The 27,971-nt window shown below is 34.4% G+C and overlaps 1 protein-coding gene across 1 annotated transcript in view; it reads left to right on the top strand.

Annotated features, from left to right (window-relative positions):
* LOC132356533 (disintegrin and metalloproteinase domain-containing protein 5-like) overlaps nucleotides 1-27,971 on the top strand; it is a 152,673-nt gene that overhangs the window by 26,799 nt on the left and 97,903 nt on the right. The window contains exons 8-10 of the mRNA XM_059909383.1: nucleotides 8,207-8,278; nucleotides 8,470-8,633; nucleotides 9,037-9,118. Coding sequence (XP_059765366.1) covers nucleotides 8,207-8,278; nucleotides 8,470-8,633; nucleotides 9,037-9,118 — 318 coding nt within the window. The remainder of the gene's footprint in view (nucleotides 1-8,206; nucleotides 8,279-8,469; nucleotides 8,634-9,036; nucleotides 9,119-27,971) is intronic.

The following is a 27,971-nucleotide window of genomic DNA, read 5'->3' as shown; positions in this document are numbered from 1 at the left end:
CAACTTCACTCACACCTGAGGTTCATGGCACAGGTTCTGGTTCCTTGCTGGATTCAATTCTGTCTACCCTGTTGAAAAAATCCAGTGATGTCTAGGTAGTAGCTCTTTTCTTCTCGTCATAGATGACATGGTAGCAGTGGATTGGATTCTGAATGGCTGCTGCAACCTTCGTGTACCATTCTACATTTGGGTCCTGCACCTCAAAAACTAACAGTGCCTCCTCAAATAAAGGAAATCCCCTTGCCATTTCCTGCATCCTGAATCTCTTCTATTCTTCAGTTACTTCTTCTTCCTCTTGTCTCTCTTCATCCTTTCTCTGGGCCTCCAATTCCATCTTTTTGCCTTGCTCCAGTCTCTCAATTATTTTCACTTTTGTTTCCATCATTATTGCTTGGTGCTTCTTATCAGTACCAGCTACATCACTGCTGCTTTTATGCTTACTTTTGGACATCCTGGGCTTGAAATAGAGATACTGTACTACTATACTCTATACAGTACTGTACAGTAAAGTACACAAAAGCACAACCACTTATAGAGGATGCACGCACGTGACATTGTATGCCAGACACGTGAACTAACTTACGTGATTCGACATGGGAATGCATGCTCGCATCTTTGTAAGTTCACAGCTTGAAGGTTCGTATGTAGGGGACTTACAGTACATGTTTTTCCTTCTTGGTTACCATGAGGTTTACATAAAATATTGTAGCACCATATTTTATTTTTTAAAATTTCCAGAATTTTTAGTGACAAAAATTCAAAATATAATAATAGTAATTGAGTATAATAATTTTGTAATATTAGTCTACTAATGAGAATGAAATTGTTTTGAAGGGATAATATTTTGCTTATTTGGTATTCACAGTTAGCATTCCCCTATCATCAAATCAACTGAGAATAAGAAATATTCTTAGGTTGAGAATCATAGAAAATTAGGCAGTAGGCTATATGTGGCCTGTGGACTGTAGTTTGTCAATCTGACCCCTGAGTTAAGGATATAGCACCCTAAATTAAAGTGATAACAAATTAACAAATTAACTTTCCTAGCATTCCTAAACTTTACATTTTTACTTCCCCTCCCCTTCAAATTTTAGGTTATTGGTATTACACTTTACTCAGTCTTAATATTGTATATACAGTAACAGTATTTTAGATATGGTTATTTTTAATACTTAAAAAAAATCTTTTAACTAGAGTTGTTAGTGATTATGCACAACCATTGCCACATTAGAGAATGTAACTCTGATTATATATTTACCAGCACCAGTGAGTTTTATGTGACATTCAGATGTTTTTATGATGTTAATTAGCATAATTTTATTTTGACTCAAAGAATTCCCTTTAGCATATCTTGGAAGTCAGGTCAAGTGGTGATGAAGTCCCTTGGCTTTTGTTTAGGAAAGTATCTTGCCTTCATTTCTGTACGACAGCTTGGCCAGGTATAATGTTGTCAGTTGACAGACTTTTCTTTCAATATTTTGAATATATCATCCCATTTTCTCTTGGTGTGAAAAATTTTTGTTGAATAATCTACTGTTAGTCTTATGAACGTTCCTCATAAAGTGTTACACATATGTGATTTGTTGCTTTTCTCTTACTACTTTAAAAACTCTCTTTGTCTATGATTTTTGACAATTTAATTATAATGTGTCTTGATGTACCCCTATTTGGGATCTTTTAGGCCTCATTGATGTGGAGGCCTGTTTCTTTTCACATGTTTGGGAAGTTTTCAGCCATTATTGGTTTAAATATACCTTCTGTCCCTTTTTCTTTTTCCTTTCTTTCTGGTTTTCCATATTACAGGTATTGTTTCTTCTTATTGTTCTCCATAAGTCTCATAAGCTTTTGTCACTCTTTTTCATTCTTTTTTCTTTTGCACTCTGGATGGATAATGCCAAATGCCCTGTTTTGTTGATAATTGATTCTTTATTCTGCATGGTTGAGTCTGTTGTTGAAACTCTCTGTTTAATTCTACAGTTCAGTTATCATATTTTTCAGCTCTAAGATATCTATTTGTTTTTGTTGTTGTTGATCTCTATTTCTTTGTTGAACTTAGTTTGTTCATGCATTGTTTTTCTAATTTTCTTTAGTTGTCTTTGTGCTCTTGTAGTTCACTAAACTTCTTTAGATGATTTTTCTGAATTCTTTGTCTGACATTTCACTAGGGTCAGTTACTGGAGCTTTGTTCATTTCCTTTGGTGGTGTCATCACGTGTTTTCCTGATTTTTATGATTTAGCTGTCTGTGTTCCAGACTCGATATCTGAGCATTTGAATCGGCTGTCACTATTCCAGACTCTATATCTGAGCATTTGAATCGGCTTTCTCTATTCCAGACTTTATAGGCTCACTTTGGCAGAGATAGTCCTTCACCTTTAAACTTAATTTGAGGCATTGGGAGTGTCGGCTGGTAGTGTCTTTGGGTAGGTGGGGTTTGCTCTCAGAGTATTTTTGGGTGAGGCTACTGCCTGAGCACTGAGGTCACGGGAGGGGTGCTGGCTAAGAACAGTTATATAGGACTCCTGGCTTAGTTCTCTGCCCAAGTGCAGCTGTAGGATGAGCCCCACAGTTGCCTGGATTTTCTAGTCAGGCATCCTAGATGGTCAACACTGGGTCTATACGCAGCAGTAGGCAGGCCTATGAATTAGCTCCCCTGCCCTGGTGTGCCAGCAGAATGAGCCCCATGGCCTCCATGGCTCATGTTTGAGGACTTGAATCAGATAACACTGTGCATTGAATTCCCTGGTCAGATGGGGCTACCAGTTTTGCTCTGCAGATGCAGAAAGCCATGGGCTGTGTTCTCTGTTCAGTGCTCCTGTAAGCAGAGCTATATTATGGGCTACACAGCATCCTGTATACTCAGGTACAGTCCCTGGTCAGGTGGGCTGAAGGCTGTATTCAGCAGTAGGCTAGGCCCCAATTCTAGTCTTTTTTGGGGTGGATCAAATTAAGCAGAACTACGCACAAAGTTCACTGGCCTGGTGGGCCACCATCCTAGCTCTGCAGATTGATAGGACAGCTGGATGGGCTCTCCCCTCAAGGGCTGCTCTAATTGGAGCTGCAGGATGGACTACAGAGATTCCCAGATCTTCAGTCAGGTTTCCTCGTCAGGCTGGGCTGGAGGATGTATTTAGTTTTGGGCAGGGCTGTAAATGAGTTTCTTGCCAAGTTTGGGCTGCAAAACAGGCCCTGGACTGGAAATTATATTTTTGGATCAAATCAGAAAGACTGTACACTAAGCTCCCTGGACAGTCAGGGCCACTGCCTTGGCTCTGCAGACAGAGAGCCACTGGCTGGGCTCTCTGCTCAAGTGCCACTGTAATTGGAGCTGCAGGGTGGGCTACTGAGATTCAGAATCTCTGGTTAGGTTTCTCTATTGGCAGGGCTGGAGGCTGTATTCAGCATTAGGCAAATCTATGGATTAGCTTCTTTGCCCAGAAATATTTTTTATTTGAAATTATATATTATGTATCATTAGCTATGACATATAGATACTATGTATATGTATATTATATGTATAGATAGTTATTAATTGTGACAGATATTATTTATTACTTATATTATATATTTAATATTATTGAATTAATGTTAAGTTTCTTGAGCATGATAATGGTCTAGTAGGCAAACAGGAGAAAGTCCTTATTCTTAGGAACTACATCTTGAAGTGTTTGCAACTTACTACCATATAATTCAACAAAATGAACAATGTATGCCCAGATCCATACTTTTTTTTTTGCTTCACTCTCTGTTCTGTCTACTTCTCTGGACAGTGGCTCTCAAACTCGGGACTGAGGACCAGGGCCCATCTGCAGCCAAATTAGACAAAATAAGAAAAATAGACTGAATTTTTCAAAAAGCTAAATTTATTCATTTAAAGAACTAACCTTTACTGGGTGATTATGTCCTTGCTTAGAAAATGAGGCACTAATATGAATGGTACAAGTTTTACTGTCTTTTTTAGCACAATAAAAAGCTAGTAATCTAAGTTATTTTTCTAGCTTAAAACAAAAAGTTCTTTAAAATCTAAGTGTCTGAGAGCCATTTCTCAGCATGGCAAGTTATGTGTGCTCTCTTTTCCAAGACACACCAGTTGTGGGTAAAAACCATAGACAGGTAGATAAAGATACATAGAAAGAACAAAATGTGGCAAATATTAATAATAGATTAATCTATGTGAAGCATATATGGATAGTCTTTGAATTTTATATTTTCTGTAGGTTGAATTTTTTTCAGAATATAAAGTAAGTGCTATTTGTCAAAATTAATGAATCTTTAAAATGGGGGAATTTAATTGTATATATATTATACCTCAGTAAATTTGATCTAAAAATTTAAGAGTTGGGTAGCACTAAAAAACACACACTTCAAAACAATTATATATACCAACTTATCACTAAGTCAGAAAGAAAGAGAAAGGCAATGTATGCATTCAGTCAGTTGGCAGGATGTGGTAGTGCCTTATTTATATAACCATATTCAGCCTCTTCCTAGTAAGAGTTAATATGCATTTTGGAAAAAAGAAATGAACCCTGATGAATCCTCAAAATTTTTGATTTTCACCTCATCAGGGGTTAAGTCCTTTTTATATAGGTGAGTCGAGTTGATAAAAATGGAGAAACTTGCTGAACAATGTTTAAACATATCTGAATATAAAATCCTGAAGATATAACCTTGAAATCATATAGAACCTCCCCCCTCCAAATATTCTCTTATAACATAGCAAAAATCAAAAGGAAATACCATGAGGACATGAATAGGAAAAATAGAAAACTGTTAAGTCAGCTTCATTGATTACAATAATGGAATGGATTAAATATTCCCATTAATGTGCAAAGGATCTCAAATTAGATGACATTTATGAGACAGCTTAAAATAAAATGACACTGTTAGGTATAAAACATTTTTTAAAAGACCAGCAAAAATGTGCCAAGATTTACCATAAAAAAAGAAAATCAGGATGATATTACTAATAGATAAAGTTCAGGGTAAAAAAAATGTAAATAGAAGAATTAAAGGAGTATTTTATATTGAATGTTACAATTCAAGTTAAAGATGAATTTCTAATAATAAGCATTTAGTGCTGAGTGAATTATGATAAAAGTATAAAAAGAAAACCTTTGGAAGTAATCAGAAGAATCTAACAGAAACCAAAACTATACTGGAGTACATTAAATCATTTCTGTTAGCCTTTAACAGATAGACAGAAAATAAATGTTAACATATAAATATGAAATTATTTATCAGTTTGTTTTACTAAACACTTACTGACCTTTGTACCTTATGAATGGGTACCACATACATTCAAATGTCTATAGATATATATAGAATATACATGCAAATGTAGTCATCTATAGGTCACAAGGAAAACACCAATAGTTTTGTAAAAGCAAAAACCAATTTGCCAGGGGCTTCCCTGGTGGCGCAGTGGTTAAGAATCCACCTGCCAATGCAGGGGACACGGATTCGAGCCCTGACCCAGGAAGATCCCACATACCGCGGAGCAACTAAGCCCGTGCACCACAACTACCAAGCCTGAGCTCTAGAGCCTGCGAGCCACAACTACTGAGCCCACGTGCCACAACTACTGAAGCCCGCATGCCTAGAGCCTGTGCTCTGCAACAAGAGAAGCCACTGCAATGAGAAGCCCAGGCACAGCAACGAAGACCCAACGCAGCCAAAAATAAAATAAATAAATTTATTAAAAAAAAAACCATTTTGCCAAAACTTTATCACAGTATATTAAAAAAAAGAGTAAAAAGAGATAAGGCAGGGCTTCCCTGGTGGTGCAGTGGTTGAGAATCTGCCTGCTAATGCAGGGGACACGGGTTCGAGCCCTGGTCTGGGAAGATCCCACATGCCACGGAGCAACTAGACCCGTGAGCCACAACTACTGAGCCTGCGTGTCTGGAGCCTGTGCTCCGCAACAAGAGAGGCCACGATAGTGAGAGGCCCGCGCACTGCAATGAAGAGTGGCCCCCGCTTGCCGCAACTAGAGGAAGCCCTCGCACAGAAACAAAGACCCAACACAGCCAAAATAAAATAAATAATAATTAAAGGTGCTAATAATTTTAAAGAATCTTTAAAAAAAAAAAGAGATAAGGCAAAAATAATAAAATTAAAAAATTAAATACAATTATGAGTAATTTTTCAAGGCAGAAAAGAAAAACTATAGTTTTTAGCTTTTTAGAAATTAATGAATTGTATATAATGTTTTAAAAATTAGGTGGATGTGTATTAATCAGAAGAGGCTAGGTTATGCTCTCATAAGAAACACTCCCCCAATCTTAGTGGCTAAACACAGTTTTAGTTTCATTCATTCAATAAATGTCAAACCATGCTCCTGGCTAACTCTCCAGGGCAGCAGTCTTCCATGTGTTGGCTCAGCACTAGAGAATGCTTAGATTTTTTGGCATTTCTAGATTGATAGTTTCTTTTCCAATTGCCAAACCGATAGACGTGCAGACCAGAGAGACATGAGCTACAATAAGGAAATACTTCTCAGAAGTGGCATGCATCACTTTTGCCCTCATTGCATTGGCCAAAGTGAATCACCTGCCCATGCCTATCTTTAAAAGAAGGGTTCCTGAGTTAGAAGAGAACTGAATATTGGTAAATACAGATAATACCTGTCGCAGAGGATAGTATAAAAACTAAACGGAGAGAAAATTCATATTCTTGAAATAATTTGATATTAGAAAAATAAGGAAAAATACTTGATATTCGATAAGTTGATGATAAACAGAAACATTAAAATGGATAAGTAAATTCACAAACTGGTTTGTTGAAAAGACAAGTAGGTAGAAACTGTAATTAAGCAAAAAGGAAGAAAACATGTTATGCTGTTGAAAAGGATTAAGATGGTATAACTGTGTCCTTGGGGGAGATTAAAACAAACAAACAAATGCAAATTTCATGAATTCTCCAATGGAGATAAGACTTTAAATCAAATCATCTCATTGTACACTTTAACACAATCTTATATGTCAATTATATTTCAAAAAACTGGAAATGAAAAACTTGAATGGGTCAGTTGCCAGTGTTAAGTATAGATAGTTTTAAAGGAGAGTTTTTAAAAATGTTTCAGGAAGATATAATTCATAAGCTAATACAATTCTAGGATGTAGAAAAAACAAGCAACTTAATTTTAGGTAGTGCTTTAAAATTTAGTAAGCAACATTCATTTGCTCCATTATGACAAAGGATGCATACGTGCACACATGACCAACAGGCCCATCGTTCTGAAAGCTACAAACTTCTAAACAAAATATTATATTAATTTTGATAGTATATTAATAGAATGTAATGTTTTGATCAAACAGTGTAATGATGGTTTAATATTAAGTAAAGTATTAATGAAATGTATTCCATCAGTAGGTCAAAAGACAAAGGTCATTATCATTTTGGTATGCTTCAAAAAGGCTTTGGATAAAAATTCAACTTCATTTTTAACAAAAGTTTTATAAGTAGGAAGATTTATAAGTAGGTGTTTCTCAACATGATTAGAATACTCATCTTAAACTGAACACCACTTAATGGTGAAATATTTGAGATTTTCCAGTGAAAAATCAGGAGCAAAGCTCACATTCCTGATATCACCATTGTTTTTTAATATTGTTCTGGCATTTTTAAGCAGTTAGAAAGAGCTTATTGAAATAAAGAAGCATGAGTAACATGAGTTACGTGGTGATATCAGAGGATGTAACCTAACACAGTATCTATGATCACTTAAACAGTGAGCCTTTTATTAAAGATTTTTCCCTCTTTATGCATATAGTTTTTGGTTTGTGATTATATGTATTATTTTAGAAATAAGTGTATTTTGAAATAACATTTAAAAAATTTATGATTCAATTTTTATAAATAAATAATGCTACAAGTGCATTAAACATTTAAAATCATGTTATTAAAATTTTAATTTATTATATAAAGTTATACATTTAATTAATTTATTTAAATAAATTATTATTTATACATTTACATGTACAAATGTAAATATGCATTTCCTGGATTTCAGTTGGAATGTAGCCCTCTGGCTACTTAGTATATAGTATATAGCATATACTATATAGCATATAGCATATTATAGATATAAAGCATATTAGTATATATACTAATATATATACTAGTATATAGCATATTATAGATATAAAGGTTATGTGGTATATTAATGGTATCCACTATTTTTTAATAATAATTTATCTTTTTCAGTTTGATTACATGGGCTCTGATGTAAAAGGTGTAACACAGAAGGTTATTCAGATCATTGGCTTTGTTAACACTGTAAGTTTTTAAAAACTATTTTTTAAATATATTTTGTAAGATAGGTAATATGAATTGATGTATATAGTATTTTGCTGTGCTGTTGAAGAGTTTCCACATTCAAAATATTGAATTAAATGTCTTAAATATACCTTTACAAAAATTTAATATTCAAATTTATTTAAAAATTTTCATTTATTTTCTCCATTTAGATGCTTACCCAGTTAAAACTGACTGTTAGAATATCTTCCATAGAGATTTGGTCAAACAAAAACAAAATTTCTACTACAAGACATCCTAATCATATATTATATAGACTTTTAGAATGGAAATACGAATTTCTCTCCCAACCTCATCATACTGCATACTTATTTGCGTGAGTATAGTATTTCATATTTGTATAAAGAAATAACCCAAAATGATTTTATATGTTAATTATGAAAAACAAGCATTTACTTAATGTATACTGAGTTCTGTAAATTTGGTAGACACCATGGGATGGGAAAAAAATGTAGGTTAACGTCTTTGTCCTCAAGTAGCTAATGTGAGGTAAGACTTAAAATCTTTTATCAAACGACATAAAATTACCTGAAAAAAGTAAAATTACATAAAAGTTTTGAAATAACTAAAGGAGGTTAATTTTGAGTGATACAATTTTTTGATGTCTCTTGGCTAATAAACTTTTACTACCTGTTATCTCTACATTCTTGTGTCTGATCTGATTATCATTAATAATACCACTGAAATGTAATTATGAGGAAAATTGTTATTTTTTTTAGCTTCCAGAAAACTCCTACTTTTATAGGAGCCACACATCCTTCAAAAATATGTGATAAGAATTTTGCTGGAGGAGTTGCTTTGGTATGTAATTACTATCAAATTTGCTCTCATTATTTTCATGTTTCAAAATTTCCTAAATATTTTAAAGCAAGAATATATATATTACTTAGTTTATTCTTCCTTTAATAGTATTTTTATTACTAATTAAGAGCATAAAAATTAAACTATATAATTGCTTTAAAATCAGAATATTTATAAATTCAACTGATCATAATTTCATATTGTTTTAAAAAACATTTGGCCTTTGTAAGTCAGTTTAATTGTTTTGAGCAGTGGTATGCTTGCATCAATATTTATTATATAATCAGTGTGATTTTAATGTTAATTATTAAACATATTTTCCTCAATTAATAAAAATAAACATCAATAAAAATAAATATCAAAATATTAAATAAATATAAAATAAAAATAAATATCAAAAAAATAAAATCAGTATTTTCCTCAAAATTAATAATTGATATACATTCATGTGCTTTTTGGTTAAGTGACGTTCACTGTATTTTTGTTTCAAGGTAACTTTTATTATTGCATTCAATTCTTTATTATGTTTGCAAGGAGCAGACTGTTGTAGGAAGGAACAGCCATCAAATATTCATAATCTACTGTTTTCTGGAAAATGGGAATGAGTTTTTTCTACAGAGTTATGTTCTTTTTGCAACAAGCTATATAAAAAGTAGCAAGGGGAGCGAACTTGACAGTGCTTCAGAAAAATAAGGCTACACTGTGATTTTTATACTGACCCATTTGTATATTTAGTTGACTTTTAGTAGCATGTACAGTGATTCAAATTGCCATTGACAGATTAGACAGAATTAAAATCTGTACTGGTGTGTACTTGCTACCATTAGTATAAAAGATATATTGATTGATTAGATAAATCTAAAACCAGTTCTAGGGGTTATTTGTTACCATGGCTAAAGAAGAATCAGATATTTTCTAGGAATTTGTTTTTATTCTCAGTCCTTGCTGTCGGTCCCCTTTCAGCCAAAGCCTCAGGAAAGACTGTCAGAAATTGTCCAGGTCTTCATCACTATTGTGAATCCTCCTGAAAACAGTGTTTCTTTGCTGAGAACTAATGTTGAGATCATGTGTGTGTGAAGCAAATAAAGCAGATGATAGGAATTATTGAATATAAGTGGTTAGTATGTGTTTTCCTGGTGCCATTCTTCAGACTTTAAGTTTGATTGGAAGTTTTGTAATAAAAATTTGTAAAGGAAAAATATATGAGTTAAGGAAGAATGCTATAAAAAGCCAGTATAAAATTAAAATATCAATATAAAAATACATTTTTTGTTTATTCCAACAACAAAGAGTATGAAGATTAAATTTTAAAATGATAGACACCAATCATAATATTCTAAAATTTTTTTTTTAGGTTAAGAATCAATTCCTTGAATATGGTAGCTTTGTTAAATATTTTGAAATCAGGTAGTTTAAGCTATCCAACTTTGTGCTTTGTCAATACTATGTATGTCTATATATAACTTTGCATTTTCATATAGATTTTAGAATCAGGTTGTCTAGTTGTACACATACACAAAAGCTTACTTAGGTTTTGATTGGGATGGTGTGTAATTTATGAATCAGTTAGGGGAGAATTGATATCATAATAATGTTGGATCTTCCAGTCCACCAACATGATTTATCTTTCCATTCATTCAGGTCGTTTAAAAATTCTCTGTGGAGGTTTAATACATATACTGCTAAAATTATTCTTAGGTATTTTATATGCTCTGATGCTATTGCCACTGGTCTTGATCATTTAAATTCATCTTCCAGTTTCTCACTGCTAGTGTATATCCATATATGGCCAGTTTTTATATATTTTTGTAAATATCCAGTAACCTTGCTGAATTTACATTATGAGATTGTTGATCTAAAACAAATAGACTGCCAGATTTCTCTAGAAATGATGGGTTTACTCAGAATCAGCAGAGAATTATGATTCGGGGTCTGCAACCATGTTGAGCCAGGTGCAGATCCTCTCATGGCAAGGGAAACAACACTTTTATAAAGGGGAAAAAGGAAGTTGAAGGGAGCTATAGTAAACAAAGTGTCCATGGCTTTTTATTGGCTGAGTCCTTGCCAGGAAAGAAGAGAAGTCTTTCTTTTTCCTGTTGGGTTCTGCTATCCTCCAGGCTGTGAGAGTTCCCCTTCTGGTAGCCCGACTCTAATTGAGGTTTCTGTTTATTATTTTTTACAAGACCCACTCTTTTTTCCAGTTTTACTGAGATACAACTGATATATAACATTGCGTAAGTTTAAGGTGTACAATGTAATGATTTGATATATGTATATATTGCAGAATGATTGCCACAGTAAGTTTATATATATATGTATATATTTGATAATCCATCATCTCACATGGTTACCATTTGTGTGTGTGTGTGTGTGTGTGTGTGTTGAGAAACTTTAAGACCTACTCTTTTAGCAGCTTTCAAATATTCAATACAATATTGTTAACTATAGTTACATTGTATCCCCAGGTTAGAAATTTGTACCATTTGACCACTTTCACTCATTCCCACCCCCAGCTCTCGCCCTGGCAACCACCAATCTGTTCTCTGTTTCTATGAGTTCAGTTGTTTTAGATTCCACCTACTGAGATCATGTAGTATTTGTCTTTCTCTGTCTGACTTATTTCACTTAGAGTAATGCCCTCTGACTTCATCCATGTTGTGTCAAATGACAGGATTTCCTTCTTTTTTTATGACTGAATAATATTCATATATACATGATTTTTTTTTTTTTTTGGCTGTGTTGGGTCTTCATTTCTGTGCAAAGGCTTTCTCCAGTTGCGGCAAGTGGGGACCACTCTTCATCGCAGTGCACGGGCCTCTCACTATCGCGGCCTCTCTTGTTGCGGAGCACAGGCTCCAGACACACAGGCTCAGTAGTTGTGGCTCACGGGCCCAGTTGCTCCACGGCATGTGGGATCTTTCTGGACCAGGGCTCGAACCCATGTCCCCTGCGTTGGCAGGCAGACTCTCAACCACTGCGCCACCAGGGAAGCCCTATACATGATTATTAAACACACACATCTCACAATTTATCTGCTCGTTAGTCAGTGGACACTTAGGTTGTTTCCATATCTTGGCTGTTGTGAATAATCTGCAGTGAACATGGGGTGCAAAGACCTATTTGAGACAGTGATTTCATTTCCTCAGATATATACTTAGAAGTGGAATTGCTGATTCATATGGTAGTTCTATATTTATTTTTTTTCAGGAAACTCCATACTGTTTTCTATAGTGGTTGTACCGATTTACATTCCCACCAACAGTGCTCATGGGTTCCATTCTCTCCACATCCTTGCCAGCATTTGTTATCTCTTATCTTTTTGATGATAACCATTCTAACAGGTGTGAGGTGATCTCACTTGTGGTTTTGATTTGCATTTCTCTGATGATTAGTGATGTTGAGCACCTTTTCATGTACCTGTTGGCCATTTGAATATCCTCTTTGGAGAAATGTCTATTTAGGTCCTCTGACCATTTCTTAATAAGATAATTTAGTTTTTGCTAGTGAGTTATATGACTTCTTAATATACTTTGGGTATTAACCTCTTATCATATATATAGTTTGTAAATATTTCTCCCATTCTGTAGTTGCCTTTTCATTTTGATCAGTTCTTTTGCTGTGCAGAACCCTTATATTGCTGTAGTCCCACTTGTTTATTTTTGCCTTTGTTTGTGGTTTTGTTGTCATAGTTATAAAATCATTGCCAAGACCAATGTCAAGAAGATTTCTCACTGTTTTCTTCCAAGAATTTTATGATTTCACTTCTTACATATAGGTGTTTAGTCCATGTTGAGTTAATTTTTGTGAGTAGTGTAATACAAGGGTCCAGTTCATTATTTGCGTGTGAATATCCAGTTTTCCCAACACTTGCTTTTATGCCAGGACCATACTTTTTGATTACTATAGCTTTTTAATATAAGTTGAAAACAGGAACTGTGATGCTTCCAGCTTTGTTTTTCTTTCTCAGGATTGCTTTGGCCGCTTGGAGTCTTTTGTGGTTTCATACAAATTTTAAGATTGTTTTCTGTATTTTTATGAAAAAATGTCATTAGAATTTTGAGAGGGATTGCATTGAATCTATAGATGGCTCTGGGTAATATGCATATTTTAACAATATTAATTTTTCCAGTCCATGGACATGGGATATCTTTCCATTTATTTGTGTCTTTTTCAATTTCTTTCTTTCTTTCTTTCGTTTTGTCTGTGCCTCACGGCTCGTGGGATCTTAGTTTCCTGACCAGGGATCGAACCCAGGCCCCCTGTAGTGGAAGCACAGAGTCCTAACCACTGGACCACCAGAGAATTCCCTCTTTTTCACTTTCTTTCGTCACAGTCTTATACTTTTCTTTGTGCAAATCTTTCCCTTCCTTGGTTAAATTTATTACTGATATTTTGTTGTTTTATTGCTATTGTAAATGGGATTGATTTCTTTAGTTATATTCTGTTAATTCATTGTTAATATATCAGAACACAACTCAGTTTGTAGGTTGGTATTGTATTCTGAAACTTTATTGAATTTGTTTATTCTAATAGTTTTTTTGTGAAATCTTTAGTATTTTCTCCATAAAAGATTATGTCATCAGCAAACAGAAATAATTTTACTTCTTCCTTTCTGATTTGGTTGCCTTTTATACCCTTTTCTTTCCTGGTTGCTCTGGCTAACTATGTCGAATAGGAATGGTGAGAGTGGGCACCCTTGTCTTGATCTTTATCTTAGAGGAAAAGATTTACCTTTCACCTTTGAGTATAATGTTAGCCATAGGTTTGTTGTATATGATCTTTATTATGTTGAGGTACATTCCTTCTATTCCCAATGTTTATCATGAAGGGATGTTGAAATTTGTCAAATGCTTTTTTGGCTCTGTTGAGATGATCATATGATTCTCTTCTTTCATTCTATTCATGTGGTGCCTCATATTCATTTATTTTTATATGTTGAACCATTTTTGCATTGCAGGGATGCATCCCACTTGACCATGGTATATGATCCTTTTAACATGCTTGAATTTGGTTTGCTAGTAGTTTGATGATAATTTTTGCATTTGTATTCATTAAGGATATTGGCCTCTAGTTTTCTTTCCTTGTAGTGTCCTTATCTGGCTCTGGTATTAGGGTAGTAATAGACTCTTAAAATGAGTTTGGGGGTGTTATGTCATCTTCAATTTTTTGGAAGATTTTGAGAAGGATTAGCATTAATTCTTCATTAAATGTTTGGTAGAATTAACCAGTGAAACAGTCTGGTCCTGGGCTTTTCTTTTTTGGGGGGTGGCGTTTGCTTACTGATTCAACTCATTAGTGGTCTGTTCAGATTTTCGAGTTATACAGAATTCAGTATTGGTAGATTGTATGTTTCTAAGAATTTACCCATTTCTTCTGGGTTATCCAATTTGTTGGTGTTTGATCATAGTAGTTTCTTGCTGGGTTGTATGGTAGTTCTATTTTTAGTTTTTTAAGGAACTTCCGTATTGTTCTCCATAGTGGCTGTATCGATTTACATTCCCACCAACAGTGCAAGAGGGTTCCCTTTTCTCCACACCCTCTCCAGCATTTATTGTTTGTAGATTTTTGATGATGGCCATTCTGACCTGTGTGAGGTGATACCTCATTGTAGTTTTGATTTGCATTTCTCTAATGATTAGTGATGTTGACCATTCTTTCATGTCTTTGTTGGCAATCTGTATATCTTCTTGGAGAAATGTCTGTTTAGGTCTTCTGCCCATTTTTGGATTGGGTTGTTTGTTTTTTTGATATTGAGTTGCATGAGCTGCTTGTAAATTTTGGAGGTTAATCCTTTGTCAGTTGCTTCATTTGCAAATATTTTCTCCCATTCTGAGGGTTGTCTTTTTGTCTTGTTTATGGTTTCCTTTGCTGTGCAAAAGCTTTTAAGTTTCATTAGGTCCCATTTGTTTATTTTTGTTTTTATTTCCATTACTCTAGGAGGTGGATCAAAATAAAATCTTGCTGTGATTTATGTCAAAGAGTGTTTTTCTTACGTTTTCCTCTAAGAGTTTTGTAGTGTCCGGTCTTACATTTAGGTCTTTAATCCATTTTGAGTTTATTTTTGTGTATGGTGTTAGGGAGTGTTCTAATTTCATTCTTTTACATGTAGCTGTCCAGTTTTCCCAGCACCACTTATTGAAGAGGCTGTCTTTTCTCCATTGTATATTCTTGCCTCCTTTATCAAAGATAAGGTGACCATATGTGCGTGGGTTTACCTCTGGGCTTTCTATCCTGTTCCATTGATCTATATTTCTGTTTTTGTGCCAGTAGCATACTCTCTTTGTAGTATAATCTGAAGTCTGGGAGGCTGATTCCTCCCGCTCCATTTTTCTTTCTCAAGATTGTTTTGACTATTTGGGGTCTTTGGTGTTTCCATACAAATCGTGAAATTTTTTGTTCTAGTTCGTTGAAAAATGCCATTGGTAGTTTGATAGGGATTGCACTGAATCTCTAGATTGCTTAGGGTAGTATAGTCATTTTCACAATGTTGATTCTTCCAATCCAAGAACATGGTATATCTCTCCATCTGTTTGTATCATCTTTAATTTCTTCCATCAATGTCTTATAGTTTTCTGCATACAGGTCTTTTGTCTCCTTAGGTAGGTTTATTCCTAGGTATTTTATGCTTTTTTTTTTTCTTTTTCTTTTAAATGTTATCTTTGCTTTGTGTGCTTGGCTTTTTTTGTTTTTTTTAATTTTTATTTATTTATTTATTTATCCATTTATTTTTTTGGCTGTGTTGGGTCTTCGCTTCTGCGTGAGGGCCCTCCCCAGCCGCGGCAAGTGGGGGCCACTCTTCATCATGGTGCACGGGCCTCTCACTATCGCGGCCTCTCCCGTTGCGGAGCACAGGCTCCAGACGCGCAGGCTCAGTAGTTGTGGCTCACAGGCCTAGCCGCTCCACGGCACGCGGCATCCTCTCAGACCAGGGCTCGAACCCGTGTCCCCTGCATTGGCAGGCAGACTCTCAACCACTGCGCCACCGGGGAAGCCCTATGCTTTTTGTTGCAATGGTAAATGGGAGTGTTTTCTTAATTTCTCTTGCAGATTTTTCATCACTAGTGTATAGGAATGCAAGAGAATTCTGTGCATTAATTTTGTATACTGGTACTTTACCAAATTCGTTGATTAGCTCTAGAAGTTTTCTGGTAGCATCTTTAGGATTCTCTATGTATAGTGTCATGTCATCTGCAAACACTGACAGATTTACTTCTTCTTTTCCAATTTGGATTCTGTTTATTTCTTTTTCTTCTCTGATTGCTGTGGCTAAAACTATGTTGAATAATAGTTGGGAGAGTGGACAACCTTGTCTTGTTCCTGATCTTAGTGAAAATGGTTTCAGTTTTTCACCATTGAGAACGATGTTGGCTGTGGGTTTGTCATATATGGCCTTTATTATGTTGAGGAAAGTTCCCTCTGTGCCTACTTTCTGGAGGGTTTTCATCATAAATTGGTGTTGAATTTTATCTAAAGCTTTTTCTGCATCTATTGAGATGATCACATGATTTTTATCCTTCAATTTGTTAATATAGTGTATCACATTGATTGATTTGCGTATATTGAAGAATCCTTGCATTCCTGGGATAAACCCCACTTGATCATGGTATATGATCCTTTTAATGTGCTTTTGGATTCTGTTTGCTAGTATTTTGTTGAAGATCTTTACATGTATGTTCATCAGTGATATTGGCCTGTAGTATTCTTTTTTTGTGACATCTTTGTCTGGTTTTGGTATCAGGGTGATGGTGGCCTCATAGAGTGAGTTTGGGAGTCTTCCTCCCTCTGCTATATTTTGGAAGAGTTTGAGAAGGATAGGTGTTAGCTCTTCTCTAAAGGTTTGATAAAATTTGCCTGTGAAACCATCTGGTCCCGGGCTTTTGTTTGTTGGAAGAGTTTTAATCACAGTCTCAATTTTAGTGCTTGTGATTGGTCTGTTTGTATTTTCTATTTCTTCCTGGTTCAGTCTCTGAAGGTTGTGCTTTTCTAAGAATTTGTCCATTTCTTCCAGATTGTCCATTTTTTTGGCATATAGTTGCTTGTAGTAATCTCTCATGATCCTCTGTATTTCTGCAGTGTCAGTTTTTACTTCTCCTTTTTCATTTCTGATGCTATTGATTTGAGTCTTCTCCCTTTTTTTCTTAATGAGTCTGGCTAATGGTTTATCAATTTTGTTTATCTTCTCAAAGAACCAGCTTTTAGTTTTATTGATCTTTGCTATTGTTTCCTTCATTTCTTTTTCATTTATTTCTGATCTGATCTTTATGATTTCTTTCCTTCTGCTAACTTTGGGGTTTTTTTTGTTCTTCTTTCTCTAATTGCTTTAGATGCAAGGTTAGATTGTTTATTTGAGATATTTCTTGTTTCTTGAGGGAGGATTGTTTTGCTATAAACTTCCCTCTTAGAACTGCTTTTGCTGCATCCCGTAGGTTTTGGGTCGTCGTGTTTTCATTGTCATTTTTTTAGGTATTTTTTGATTTCCTCTTTGATTTCTTCAGTGATCTCTTGGTTATTAAGTAGTGTATTGTTTAGCCTCCATGTGTTTGTATTTTTACAGATTTTTTCCTGTAGTGATATCTAGTCTCATAGCGTTGTCGTCGGAAAAGATACTTGATATGATTTCAATTTTCTTAAATTTACCAAGGCTTGATTTGTGACCCAAGATATGATCTATCCTGGAGAATGTTCCATGAGCACTTGAGAAAAAAGTGTATTCTCTTGTTTTTGGATGGAATGTCCTCTAAATATCAATTAAGTCCAGCTTGTTTAACGTATCATTTAAAGCTTGTGTTTCCTTATTTATTTTCATTTTGGATGATATGTCCATTGGTGAAATTGGGGTGTTAAAATCCCCTACTATGATTGTGTTACTGTTGATTTCCCCTTTTATGGCTGTCAGCATTTGCTTTATGTATTGAGGTACTCCTATGTTGGGTGCATAATTATTTACAATTGTTATATCTTCTTCCTGGATTGATCCCTTGATCATTATGTAGTGTCCTTCTTTGTCTCTTATAATAGTCTTTGTTTTAAAGTCTGTTTTGTCTGATATGAGAATTGCTACTCCAGCTTTCTTTTGATTTCCATTTGCATGGAATATCTTTTTCCATCCCCTCACTTTCAGTCTGTATGTGTCCCTTGGTCTGAAGTGGGTCTCTTGTAGACAGCATATATATGGGTCCTGTTTTTGTATCCATTCAGCCATCTTTTTCTTTCTTATGTTTCCTCAGTCATAGTCTAGTTTGATAAAGTTCCTCATTATTATATATAAAATTCAGGAAAGGTTATGGGTATAATAATCTAAGAATTCTTAATTGATTAAAATCATTTTTCTCTAGCCTTGTTACTTACAGGACAGCTTGCTGGTTATAAATGTTTGACCCTATGTAGTTGAGTGTCTTCAAAATTTTTCTCTATCTTGCAGTGGTTCATATTCTGCTATTGAAAACTCTAGTGTCAAGATGGTCTTTTCCTTTTCATGGATTGGAGCCTTTGTCCTCGACTCTCAGATTATTTTATTTATCTTTAAAATTTACAAAGCTAAAAATTAGCATCCTTCTTTATGAGCTAATTTCCATAGGTTCACAGTGGACCCTTTCAATATGAGTATCACTTATATCAGAATTTTTACATATAAATTATAGTTTTAATATGATTTTATATTATTCTATATAATATGATTGTGCATTTTCTTCACGTCTTTATATTTAATATTTTCTTTACTATTGTTCCTTGCTCATGAGTTATGATTCCTATTCTTATCTCTTTTATTTTCTGTTTTCTCTAGCTTACTGTACTTTTGTTCATATCTTTTCCCCCTTGAATATTTTGTGTGTTAGTCTTTGTTTCTGAGATTTTTTTTTTCAATAATTTCCTGAATTTTGTCACTCCCATTGTCAGGTCTTCTTTTTCAATTATTTGAATGCTGAGTTTTTGAGATTTCGATTCTTGATGTTCATTTATACTATAATTACTTATTTAACTTATATAATTAATAATGGAATGCTCTATTACATTTTAACCCCTTCATAGCTTTATTAGTTTTTTTGGCATTGCCTCTTCTGCCAAATATTTTAATAGCTGTTTTCTGCTTTTCTTTTCATTTTTATCAATAATAATGAGGTGATCATATTTTACCTCTCTAATCATTGATATGGATTATTGCATCAGTGAATTTATGATTCTTAAGTTAATTCATTTCTGGGATAAAATTGGTATGGTCACATTTCACTATCTTTTTTTGTATGTCCCAGATTTGTTTTGGTAACTTTTTTTTTAGTATTTTATAGTTATGTTCATGAATAAGATTGATTTGCAATTTTCTTTTCTTGTAATGTAATGTCTTTTTTGAGTTTTCATATGAAGTCATGTAAAGCAGTAGAGGAATCATTCTTCTCTCTTATTTTCTGTAAAAGGTTGTTATATCCATGTTAAACATATCATAAAATTGTTTACAATATAATAGTACCTTAAATGTCAGCATGATCTTTGCTGATTTCATATTTTTCATTCTTGACATTGTCTTTTTGTGTTTGCTCTTTGGTTTTTCTTGACTAATCTCATTAGATATTTTCAATTTTATTAGTGTCTTTAAAAAACCAGCTTTTGCTTTGCAGATCATCTCAAATTTACATTTGTCTATAATTTCATTAATCCCTATTTTTATTGATTCATTGCTTCTTTTCAGCTGGTCTTTAGTCTTCAAATTCTTCTGATGGTCTTTGTTGACTGATTTTCAGGAGTTTTTTTTTACACATTTATATTAAGACTGTTTTTTCCCTATTCCCAACTTTATCTGCAATGTACAAGTTTGATATATATTTGAATTATCATCAATTTCAAAATATTTTCTTATTTCCCTTGTGATTTCTGCTTGGACCCTTGTGTTAGTTACAGGTATATTTTTAATTTCCAAACAACTATGATCTTTCTGGTTACCTTTTTGTTATTCATTTATGTGATTGCTCTTAAAGTTCTCTTTGGCTTTAATTTTCTGCACTTTTAATTTAATGTGTATTACATAGGTATCTCTCTCTATATATCATATTGGAAATTTTTAGAAGGTTCTTTAATCTGTGGATTGATACTTTTCATCAGTTGTGGAAAACTTTCTGCTATTATTATTATTATTATATTTATTCCCTGACAGATAACAGGTATGTACAAAGTTTTATAAAAGTTTGAGAAAATTAATGACTATGCTAACTTCAATTTCAAGATATCATTGTTGTTTCAGTGACAAATTATTTTTCCAAAAGCGTTGTCTACTAATCTTTTTTTAAAATTAAGAATTAATTGTTTTAGAGCACTTTTTAGTTCATAGCAAAATTGAGGGGAAGGTACAGAGATTTCCCATATACCCTTTGTCCCCACACATGCATAGCTTCCCTCATTACCAACATCCCCACCAGAGTGGTGCATGTGTTACGATAAATGAACCCACATTGAGACATCATGAACACCCAAAGTACATATTAATAGTTTACATTATGGTTCACTCTTGATTGTTGTATATTCTATTGGTTCATTATCTTTTCAACTCTTTTGCTTCTACATTATCTCCTCTTCTCCTTAAGATGTACCGTTAAGCATGTGATAGACATTCTGAACACATTTTGTCTCTTACCCTAGCTTCTGTTTTTTCCCTTCTCTTCATGCTACATTCTGACATTTTCTTCTCATCTAAATTCAACTTTAATGTTTTCAGCTGTTTCTAGAAGCTACTGTTAACACCCTCTTTACATTTTAAAAATTTTGTCACTTTTTTTGGTTCTAGAATTTCTATTTGTTACTTTTTCATATCTGCTAAATTATTTGAATATTTATATCCATGACATATTTAGGATCTTTATGTATTTGTTTAAATACAGTTAAAATAAAATTTTATTTTTAAAATACCACAATTATATGATATTTCTCTTTCTCTGTGTGACTTACTGCACTCAGTATGACAATCTCTAGGTCCCTCCATGTTGCTGCAAATGGTATTATTTCATTCTTTTTAATGGCTGAGTAATATTCCATTGTATATATGTACCACATCTTCTTTACCCATTCCTCTGTCGATGGACATTTAGCTTGCTTCCATGTCTTGGCTATCGTGAACAGTGCTGCAGTGAATATTGGGGTAAATGTATCCTTTCAGATTATGGTTTTCTCTGGATATATGCCCAGGAGTGGGACTGCTGGATCATATGGTAGTTCTACTTTTAGTTTTTTAAGAAACCTCCATACTGTTCTCCACAGTGGTTGTACCAATTTACATTCCCACCAACACTGTAGGAGGGTTCCCTTTTCTCCACACCCTCTCCAGCATTTATTGTTTGTAGACTTTTTGCTGATGGCCATTCTGACCCGTGTGAGGTGGTACCTCATTGTAGTTTTGATCTGCATTTCTCTAATAATTAGTGATGTTGAGCATCTTTGCATGTGCCTCTTGGCCATCTGTATGTTTTCTTTGGAGAAATGTCTATTTAGGTCTTCTGCCCATTTTTTGATTGGGTTGTTTGCTTTGATGATATTAAGCCTTGTGAACTGTTTGTAAATTTTGGAGACTAATCCCTTGTTGGTCACATCATTTGCAAATATTTGCTCCCAATCTGTGGGTTATCTTTTTGTTTTGTTTATGGTTTCCTTTGCCGTGCAAAAGCTTTTGAGTTTAATTAGATCCCATTTAAAAATTTTTGTTTTTATTTCCATTATTCTGGGATCCCTTGTATGTGGAATCTAAAAAGAAATGATACAAATGAACTTATTTAGAAAACAAAAACAGACTCACAGATTTAGAGAAAGAACTTACAGTTACTGGGGGGAAGGGATAGTTGGGAGTTTGGGATTGACATGTACACACTGTCATATTTAAAATGGATAACCAACAAGGACCTACTGTATAGCACAGGCAACTCTGCTCAATGTTATGTGGCAGCCTGGATGGAAGGGGAATTTGGGGGAGAATGAATACATGTATATGTATGACTGAGTCACTTTGCTGTGCACCTGAAACTGTTACAACATTGTTAATCGGCTATACTTCAATATAAAATTAAAAGTTCAAAAAAAAAAAAATAAGGGAAAAGGTCTAGAGAAACTGCAGTGGCAGTTCTGGGGAAGGAATTAAGAAGATAAAAGAATTCAGGACCTTTGCTTTTTTCCTATTGCTGGAATTTGTTTTAATTTTTTACATAAAGTGTCTATTCTTGCATTACTTGAATAATTAAAAGGGAGGAATAAAACAATAAAGAGCCCAGTATAAAAAGTACCACAATTACGTAAATCTAAAAATAAATTAATGAAAAGGTATAATCTGAAAAGTTTTATTCTCTCATATAATCATCCATCATCCCATTTCATCAGATTCTTATGAAATTTCTCCAATGTTTCTTATGGAAATATAGGCATATACTTATGTTTTACTTTTAGAACAGACCGTGGCATGGGCTATACTGTATTTTGCCTTTTTATACTGCATAGTTAAATTAAATAATGTACCTGATAGTTTAAATACATGGAGCCCCTGTTGGTTTTCTGCTGTCTGGCACTCCTGTTAATTCTCATTCATGCTGTATTATTTTTCCTTTTGGGTATGGTTATTTGTAATTGCATTTTGGTCATTTAAAAATTATTCATGTAAACAATTTAGAGTCTAGTTGCTCTTACCTTCCGTCAGGGAATTTTTGTTTGTTTCAACCAGATGATTGAGGGCACTAAACCAAAGTTATTTTTGACAGACTCAAGGTCGAGAGGGGCAAAAAGTGGGAGATCAGGGCCAGTCAATGTTAAGCATCATTGTGACACTTTTCACTGAGAATTAGAAGAACTACATCCTAGAACAAGGATGAGCTGGAAATAAGACAGTTCTTGCAGAGACATCATGGACCTAGACTCATTTTTCTTTGTATTTCTCCTTTAGTGTTAGTAGGGTTTCTTGAAAATATTGCCTGATGTCTTTTATTAGTGTTGGAAAATTCTCAACCATTATAATTATACTTCAGATATTATTTTTGTCCCATTATCTTTCACCTTTTCTTGTTAGGCTCTAATTAACATATATTAGTCCTTTAAAAGATGCACCATATGTCACTGTTCTCTTTTTTTTAATTCTTTTTTTGTTCGGTTTGTTTTGTTCTTCAGTTTGAGTATTTTCTATGATCTTTAATTCTGTTCAGTAATACTGTATTCTGCTATTTCAGATATTCCTTTTATTCCAGTTCTACAGTTTTTATTTTTTTTTATAAATTCCAATGCTTTTGTGAAATTTTTCATTTTCAATCTACTTTGTCTTCCATTTATTTTATGTACATCTTATTTTCAAGCTTTACTGAAAAATAAAAATTATATATATTTAGGTTGTATGACATGATTTTTATTAAGATGTAAAAGGTGAAGATTTAATCTTTGTATACATTTTGAAATGATTACCACAATCGAGTTAACACACACATCAACTCACATAGATACCATTTTTTCATTTGTTTTTTGGTGAGAAACTTGAGATTTACTCACTTACCAAATTTCAAGTATACAATAAGTATTATTAATTATAAGCACATTGCTGTATATTATATCCCCAAACTTATTCATCTTATAAAGATGAAAGTTTGTACCCTTCGACCCATCCTCTGATCAGTGACAACGACCATTCTACTCTCTGGTTCTATGAATTTGCCTTTTTTAGTTTCCACATATAAGTGAGATCATACATATTTATCTTTCTGTATCTGGCTTATTTCACTAAGCATAATGTCTTCCAGGTTCATCCATGCTGTCTCAAAGGACAGGATTTCCTTCTTTTTTTTTTTCTTGTCTTTTCTTTTTTCTGTTCATGCATGATTGAACATTTAGGTTGTTTCCATATATTGGCTGTTTTGAATAATGCTGCAGTGAACATGGGAGTGCAGATATCTTTTCAAGATATTGATTTCATTTCCTTTGGGAATATACCCAGGTGTTGAGCATCTTTCCATGTAGCTGTTGGCCATCTACATGTTTGCTTTGGAAAAATGTTTATTCAGATAATCTGTCCGTTTTTTTTTTTTTTTGCTATTGAGTTGTATGAGTATTGTATTTTGCATATTAACCCCTTTTCAGAGATATGATTTGTAAATATTTTCTCCCACTTAGTAGCCTGCCTTTTCATTTTGTTGGTTTCCTTTGCTGTGCAGAAGCATTTTAGTGTGCTGTAGTCGTACTTGTTTATTTTTGCTTCTGTTGACTTTGCTGTGGAGTCAGATCTAAAAATTCATTACCAAGATTGATATCAAGGAGCTTATTGCTTATCCTATTCTTCTAGGAGTTTTATGGTTTCAGGTCTTGCATTCAAGTCTCTAATACATTTTGAGTTAATTATTGTGTATAGTGTGAGATAGTGGTCCAGTTTCATTCTTTTGCATGTGGCTGTCCAGTTTTTCCCACCACCATTTATTGAAGAGACTGTCTTTTTCCCATTTTATATTACTGCCTCCTTTGGCATAGATCAGTTGACCATATAAGTGTGGGTTTATTTCTGGGTTCTATATTTTGTTCCATTGATCTATGTGTCTGCCTTTGTGCCAGTACTGTATTGTTTAAAAAAATTTTTTTATTCAGGTATAACTGACATACATTATATTAGTTTCAGGTGTACAACAGAGTGATTTGGTATTTGTATACATTGCAAAATGATCACCACAAAAATTCTAGTTAACGTCTATCACCATAAATAGTTATAGAATTTAATACTGTTTTGTTTACTACAGCATTGTAGTATAGCTTGAAATCAGGGACCATGATACCTCCAGCTTTACTCTTCTTTCTCAGGATTGCTTCAGCTATTTGGGGTCCTTTGTGCTTCCATTCAAATTTTAGGATGTTTGTATTATTTTTGTGAAAATTGCCATTGGAATTTTGAAAAGGAGTGCACTGAATCTGTAGATGGCTATGGGTAAAATGGACATTTTAACAATATTAATTTTTCCAGTCCATGAGTGTGGAATATCTTTCCATTTATTTGTGTCTTCCTCAACTTCTTTCGTCACCATCTTCTAGTTTTCAGTGTACAATTTTTTCATATCTTTGGTTAAATTTATTCCTCAGTATTTGGTTCTTTTTAATACAATTGTACATGGGAGTGCTTCCTTAATTTCTCTTACTGATAGTGCATTATTAATGTACAGAAACACAACAGACTTCTTTGTATTGATTGTGGGTCTAGAAACTCTACTGAATTCATATATTAGTTATAACAGATTTTTGTGTGTGTGTGTGTGTGTTTGTGTAGTTTTAGGATTTTTCTCTGTATAATATCATGTTATCTGCCAATGGTGACAGTTTTACTTCTTTTTTCCTAGTTTGGATCTCTTTTATTTATTTTTTCTTGCCTAATTGCTCTGGCTAGGAGTTGTATAAAAGTGGTGATAGTGCAGATTCTTGTCTTATTCCTGACCTTAGAGGAATAGCTTTTCTGCTTTTTACCATTGAGTGTGATGTTAGCTGTGGGCTTGTCATATATGGCCTTTATTATGTTGATGTATGTTTCTTCCACACCCGAGAGTTTTTAAAAATCATAAATGTATGTTGAATTTTGTCTATTTTCTATTCATTATCCTTGTTTCTTGTTTCTTCTTGAAATCTTCCCCTCTCCTTTTTTTTTTCTGCCTTCTGTGGTTTTAATTGCACATTTTATATTATTCCATTTTCTCTCCTTTCTAGAATATCAATTACATTAAAAATCTTTAAGCAGTTATCCTAGAGTTTACAATATACATTTACAACTAATTTTGTTGTAATCTAGTTTGAATTGACTAGAGTAAACTAACTTAACTAAAGTAGGAGAAACTAATCTAGTTTGAAAGTTTTTTTTAAGGTTACATGGGATATGTTTTCATCAGGTATGGAAACACATGCAGACATGAAAATGACTGTCATTCAGGAAGAAATTTACCATACTCACAGTTCCCTAGAAATAAGAGATATGCCATGCCATGCGGAGGCCACATAAGGAAGCACCAGGTTTGGTCAGGAAGTGTAGGAGGTAGGGGGGAAATGTGGGCAAGAGCCTCTATTGTGGTTTCTTTGGGAAGAAACAGGAGAGGCAGGGTAAGCAGGTCTAGGGTTGGCTAGTTTCAGGAGTCCATGATGCATAGAGGCTGTCCTTAGTTGTCTGGTACCTAGCCCTGGTGTGATTTTGGCAGGTGGATAGAGGCCTGGTGTATGTGAGTCTGATAAAACAGACTTTATCAGACTATCAGGTGGTAGGGCATATGGGCTCTGGATTGATTGGTTTGCATATGAAAGGTGAGTTGTCTACTATCTGAAGCAATTGGATAACCCTAAGAAGGGCAGTCCTCTAGGTTGGTAAGGCCCTAGATATGAAAGTATCGGAATACAGAAAATGTGATGTTAATAAAGTTAGTCCTGTTGTGGTTTGAAATATGATCAAACCTTTGGCATAATAAGAGACTTTTAGAGAGTAGAGCATAAGTTTAGCTAAACAGCATAGAGAACATTTTATTATGAGAGTAAAAAGGAGAAACACAAGTAGATGTATAAGGAATTCTTGTAGACCAGCTCATAACTAAATTTCCCTTTTGTATAACATTAGCCAAGGAAATAGATCTGAAATTTCTGGAGTCTCTAAGAGCATCTTTGTGCAGTTGTAAATTGTGTTGAAAATTCTATATGTGTGATTTTTGACAATAATATCCTGGTGTATTTTTGGGTAAAAGTGGCAAGTCAGGCAGTTTATGTTGTTGGAGAGTATCAGCTGATTAGTTTGGTAAAGTATATATAAAGATTGTTGGTATTTGTATGTACCCAAAGGGAAGAGGTGGTTGTGGTCATGGTCAGAGATGCAGGGTGGGAGTAGTAGGAGAAGGCACTGGGGAGTGAGTGGTCCTCTCCCTAGGGTCCAGGGGTTCATGATACAAGGCAGGTGACTCCTAGGGAAAGCAATAATCTCCACCAGTTTTTAGAATGGCACAGATAGACATGGAGTGTAGGGATATATGGTTTGATAGAGAACAAAAAAGTATACCCTTGTCATGGGCTGCACAGACAGCTGACTCAGGAAACACAACAGAGTCCCTAATATCAAAGTAAGAAAACCAGTACATTTCTTGTGTGCAATTTGTGCCTTGGGAGAGGCAGTTCCATGAGCCTGCCTGGGGTGGAAGTTTTAGGGTCTGAGGGGAAGTTGTCTCCGTGCAGGATGCAGAGTCATCTCCAACAGGCAGGTCTTAGGCTGGAGTGATGTCATCTGAGGTAATCACATCTCTAGCAGTGAGTTCATGGGCCGGGACAATGTTGTTTGGAGTGTAGCGCTAGGATATACTTTTTAAGCTGATACCCACTTGAATGAATGCAGGTTTTATTTTTGTGGCTCTGTGGTATTAAAATGGTGCTGAAGTACTTGTGTAATTTGAAGGCAGTGTTGGGCCTGTGACTTCGATTTATAAATATCTGCTAACTCAAGGGGCTTGTGGGTGCACGGCAAGCAGAAGTGATATTGACATCTGTGCAGAGCCTGACTGGCACAGCCCAAATTAGGTGTGGCTGGATCTAAAAGTGTCCCACAGTCTAAGGTTTTGCCCTATTAGGTGATGAGAAGAGTTCTGTTATAAATAGGTTTAAAATTTTATGACCTGATTTTGGTGTATGTGGTTAATAGGAGGTCAGGTTGTTTGCCATTTAAAATATTTATGCCTGTGTTTAGGGCTCCATAATTATGCTGTAGGCAGGCACCCTAATTTGGCCAGTCAGTATGGGCCTTTTGCCTCAGTTGTTGGTTTGGTTGTTGACAGGCAAGCTGGTGAAATGTTTCGGTTGTAAGGTTTGTATTATCCAAACTCAGTGGCATGTGGGCCTCAGCGTTTGCCACATC

Source organism: Balaenoptera ricei, chromosome 21 (genome assembly GCF_028023285.1).
Source record: "Balaenoptera ricei isolate mBalRic1 chromosome 21, mBalRic1.hap2, whole genome shotgun sequence".
In the NCBI taxonomy this organism is placed as follows: Eukaryota; Metazoa; Chordata; class Mammalia; order Artiodactyla; family Balaenopteridae; genus Balaenoptera; species Balaenoptera ricei.
This window is presented reverse-complemented; position numbering and strand designations above follow the sequence as displayed.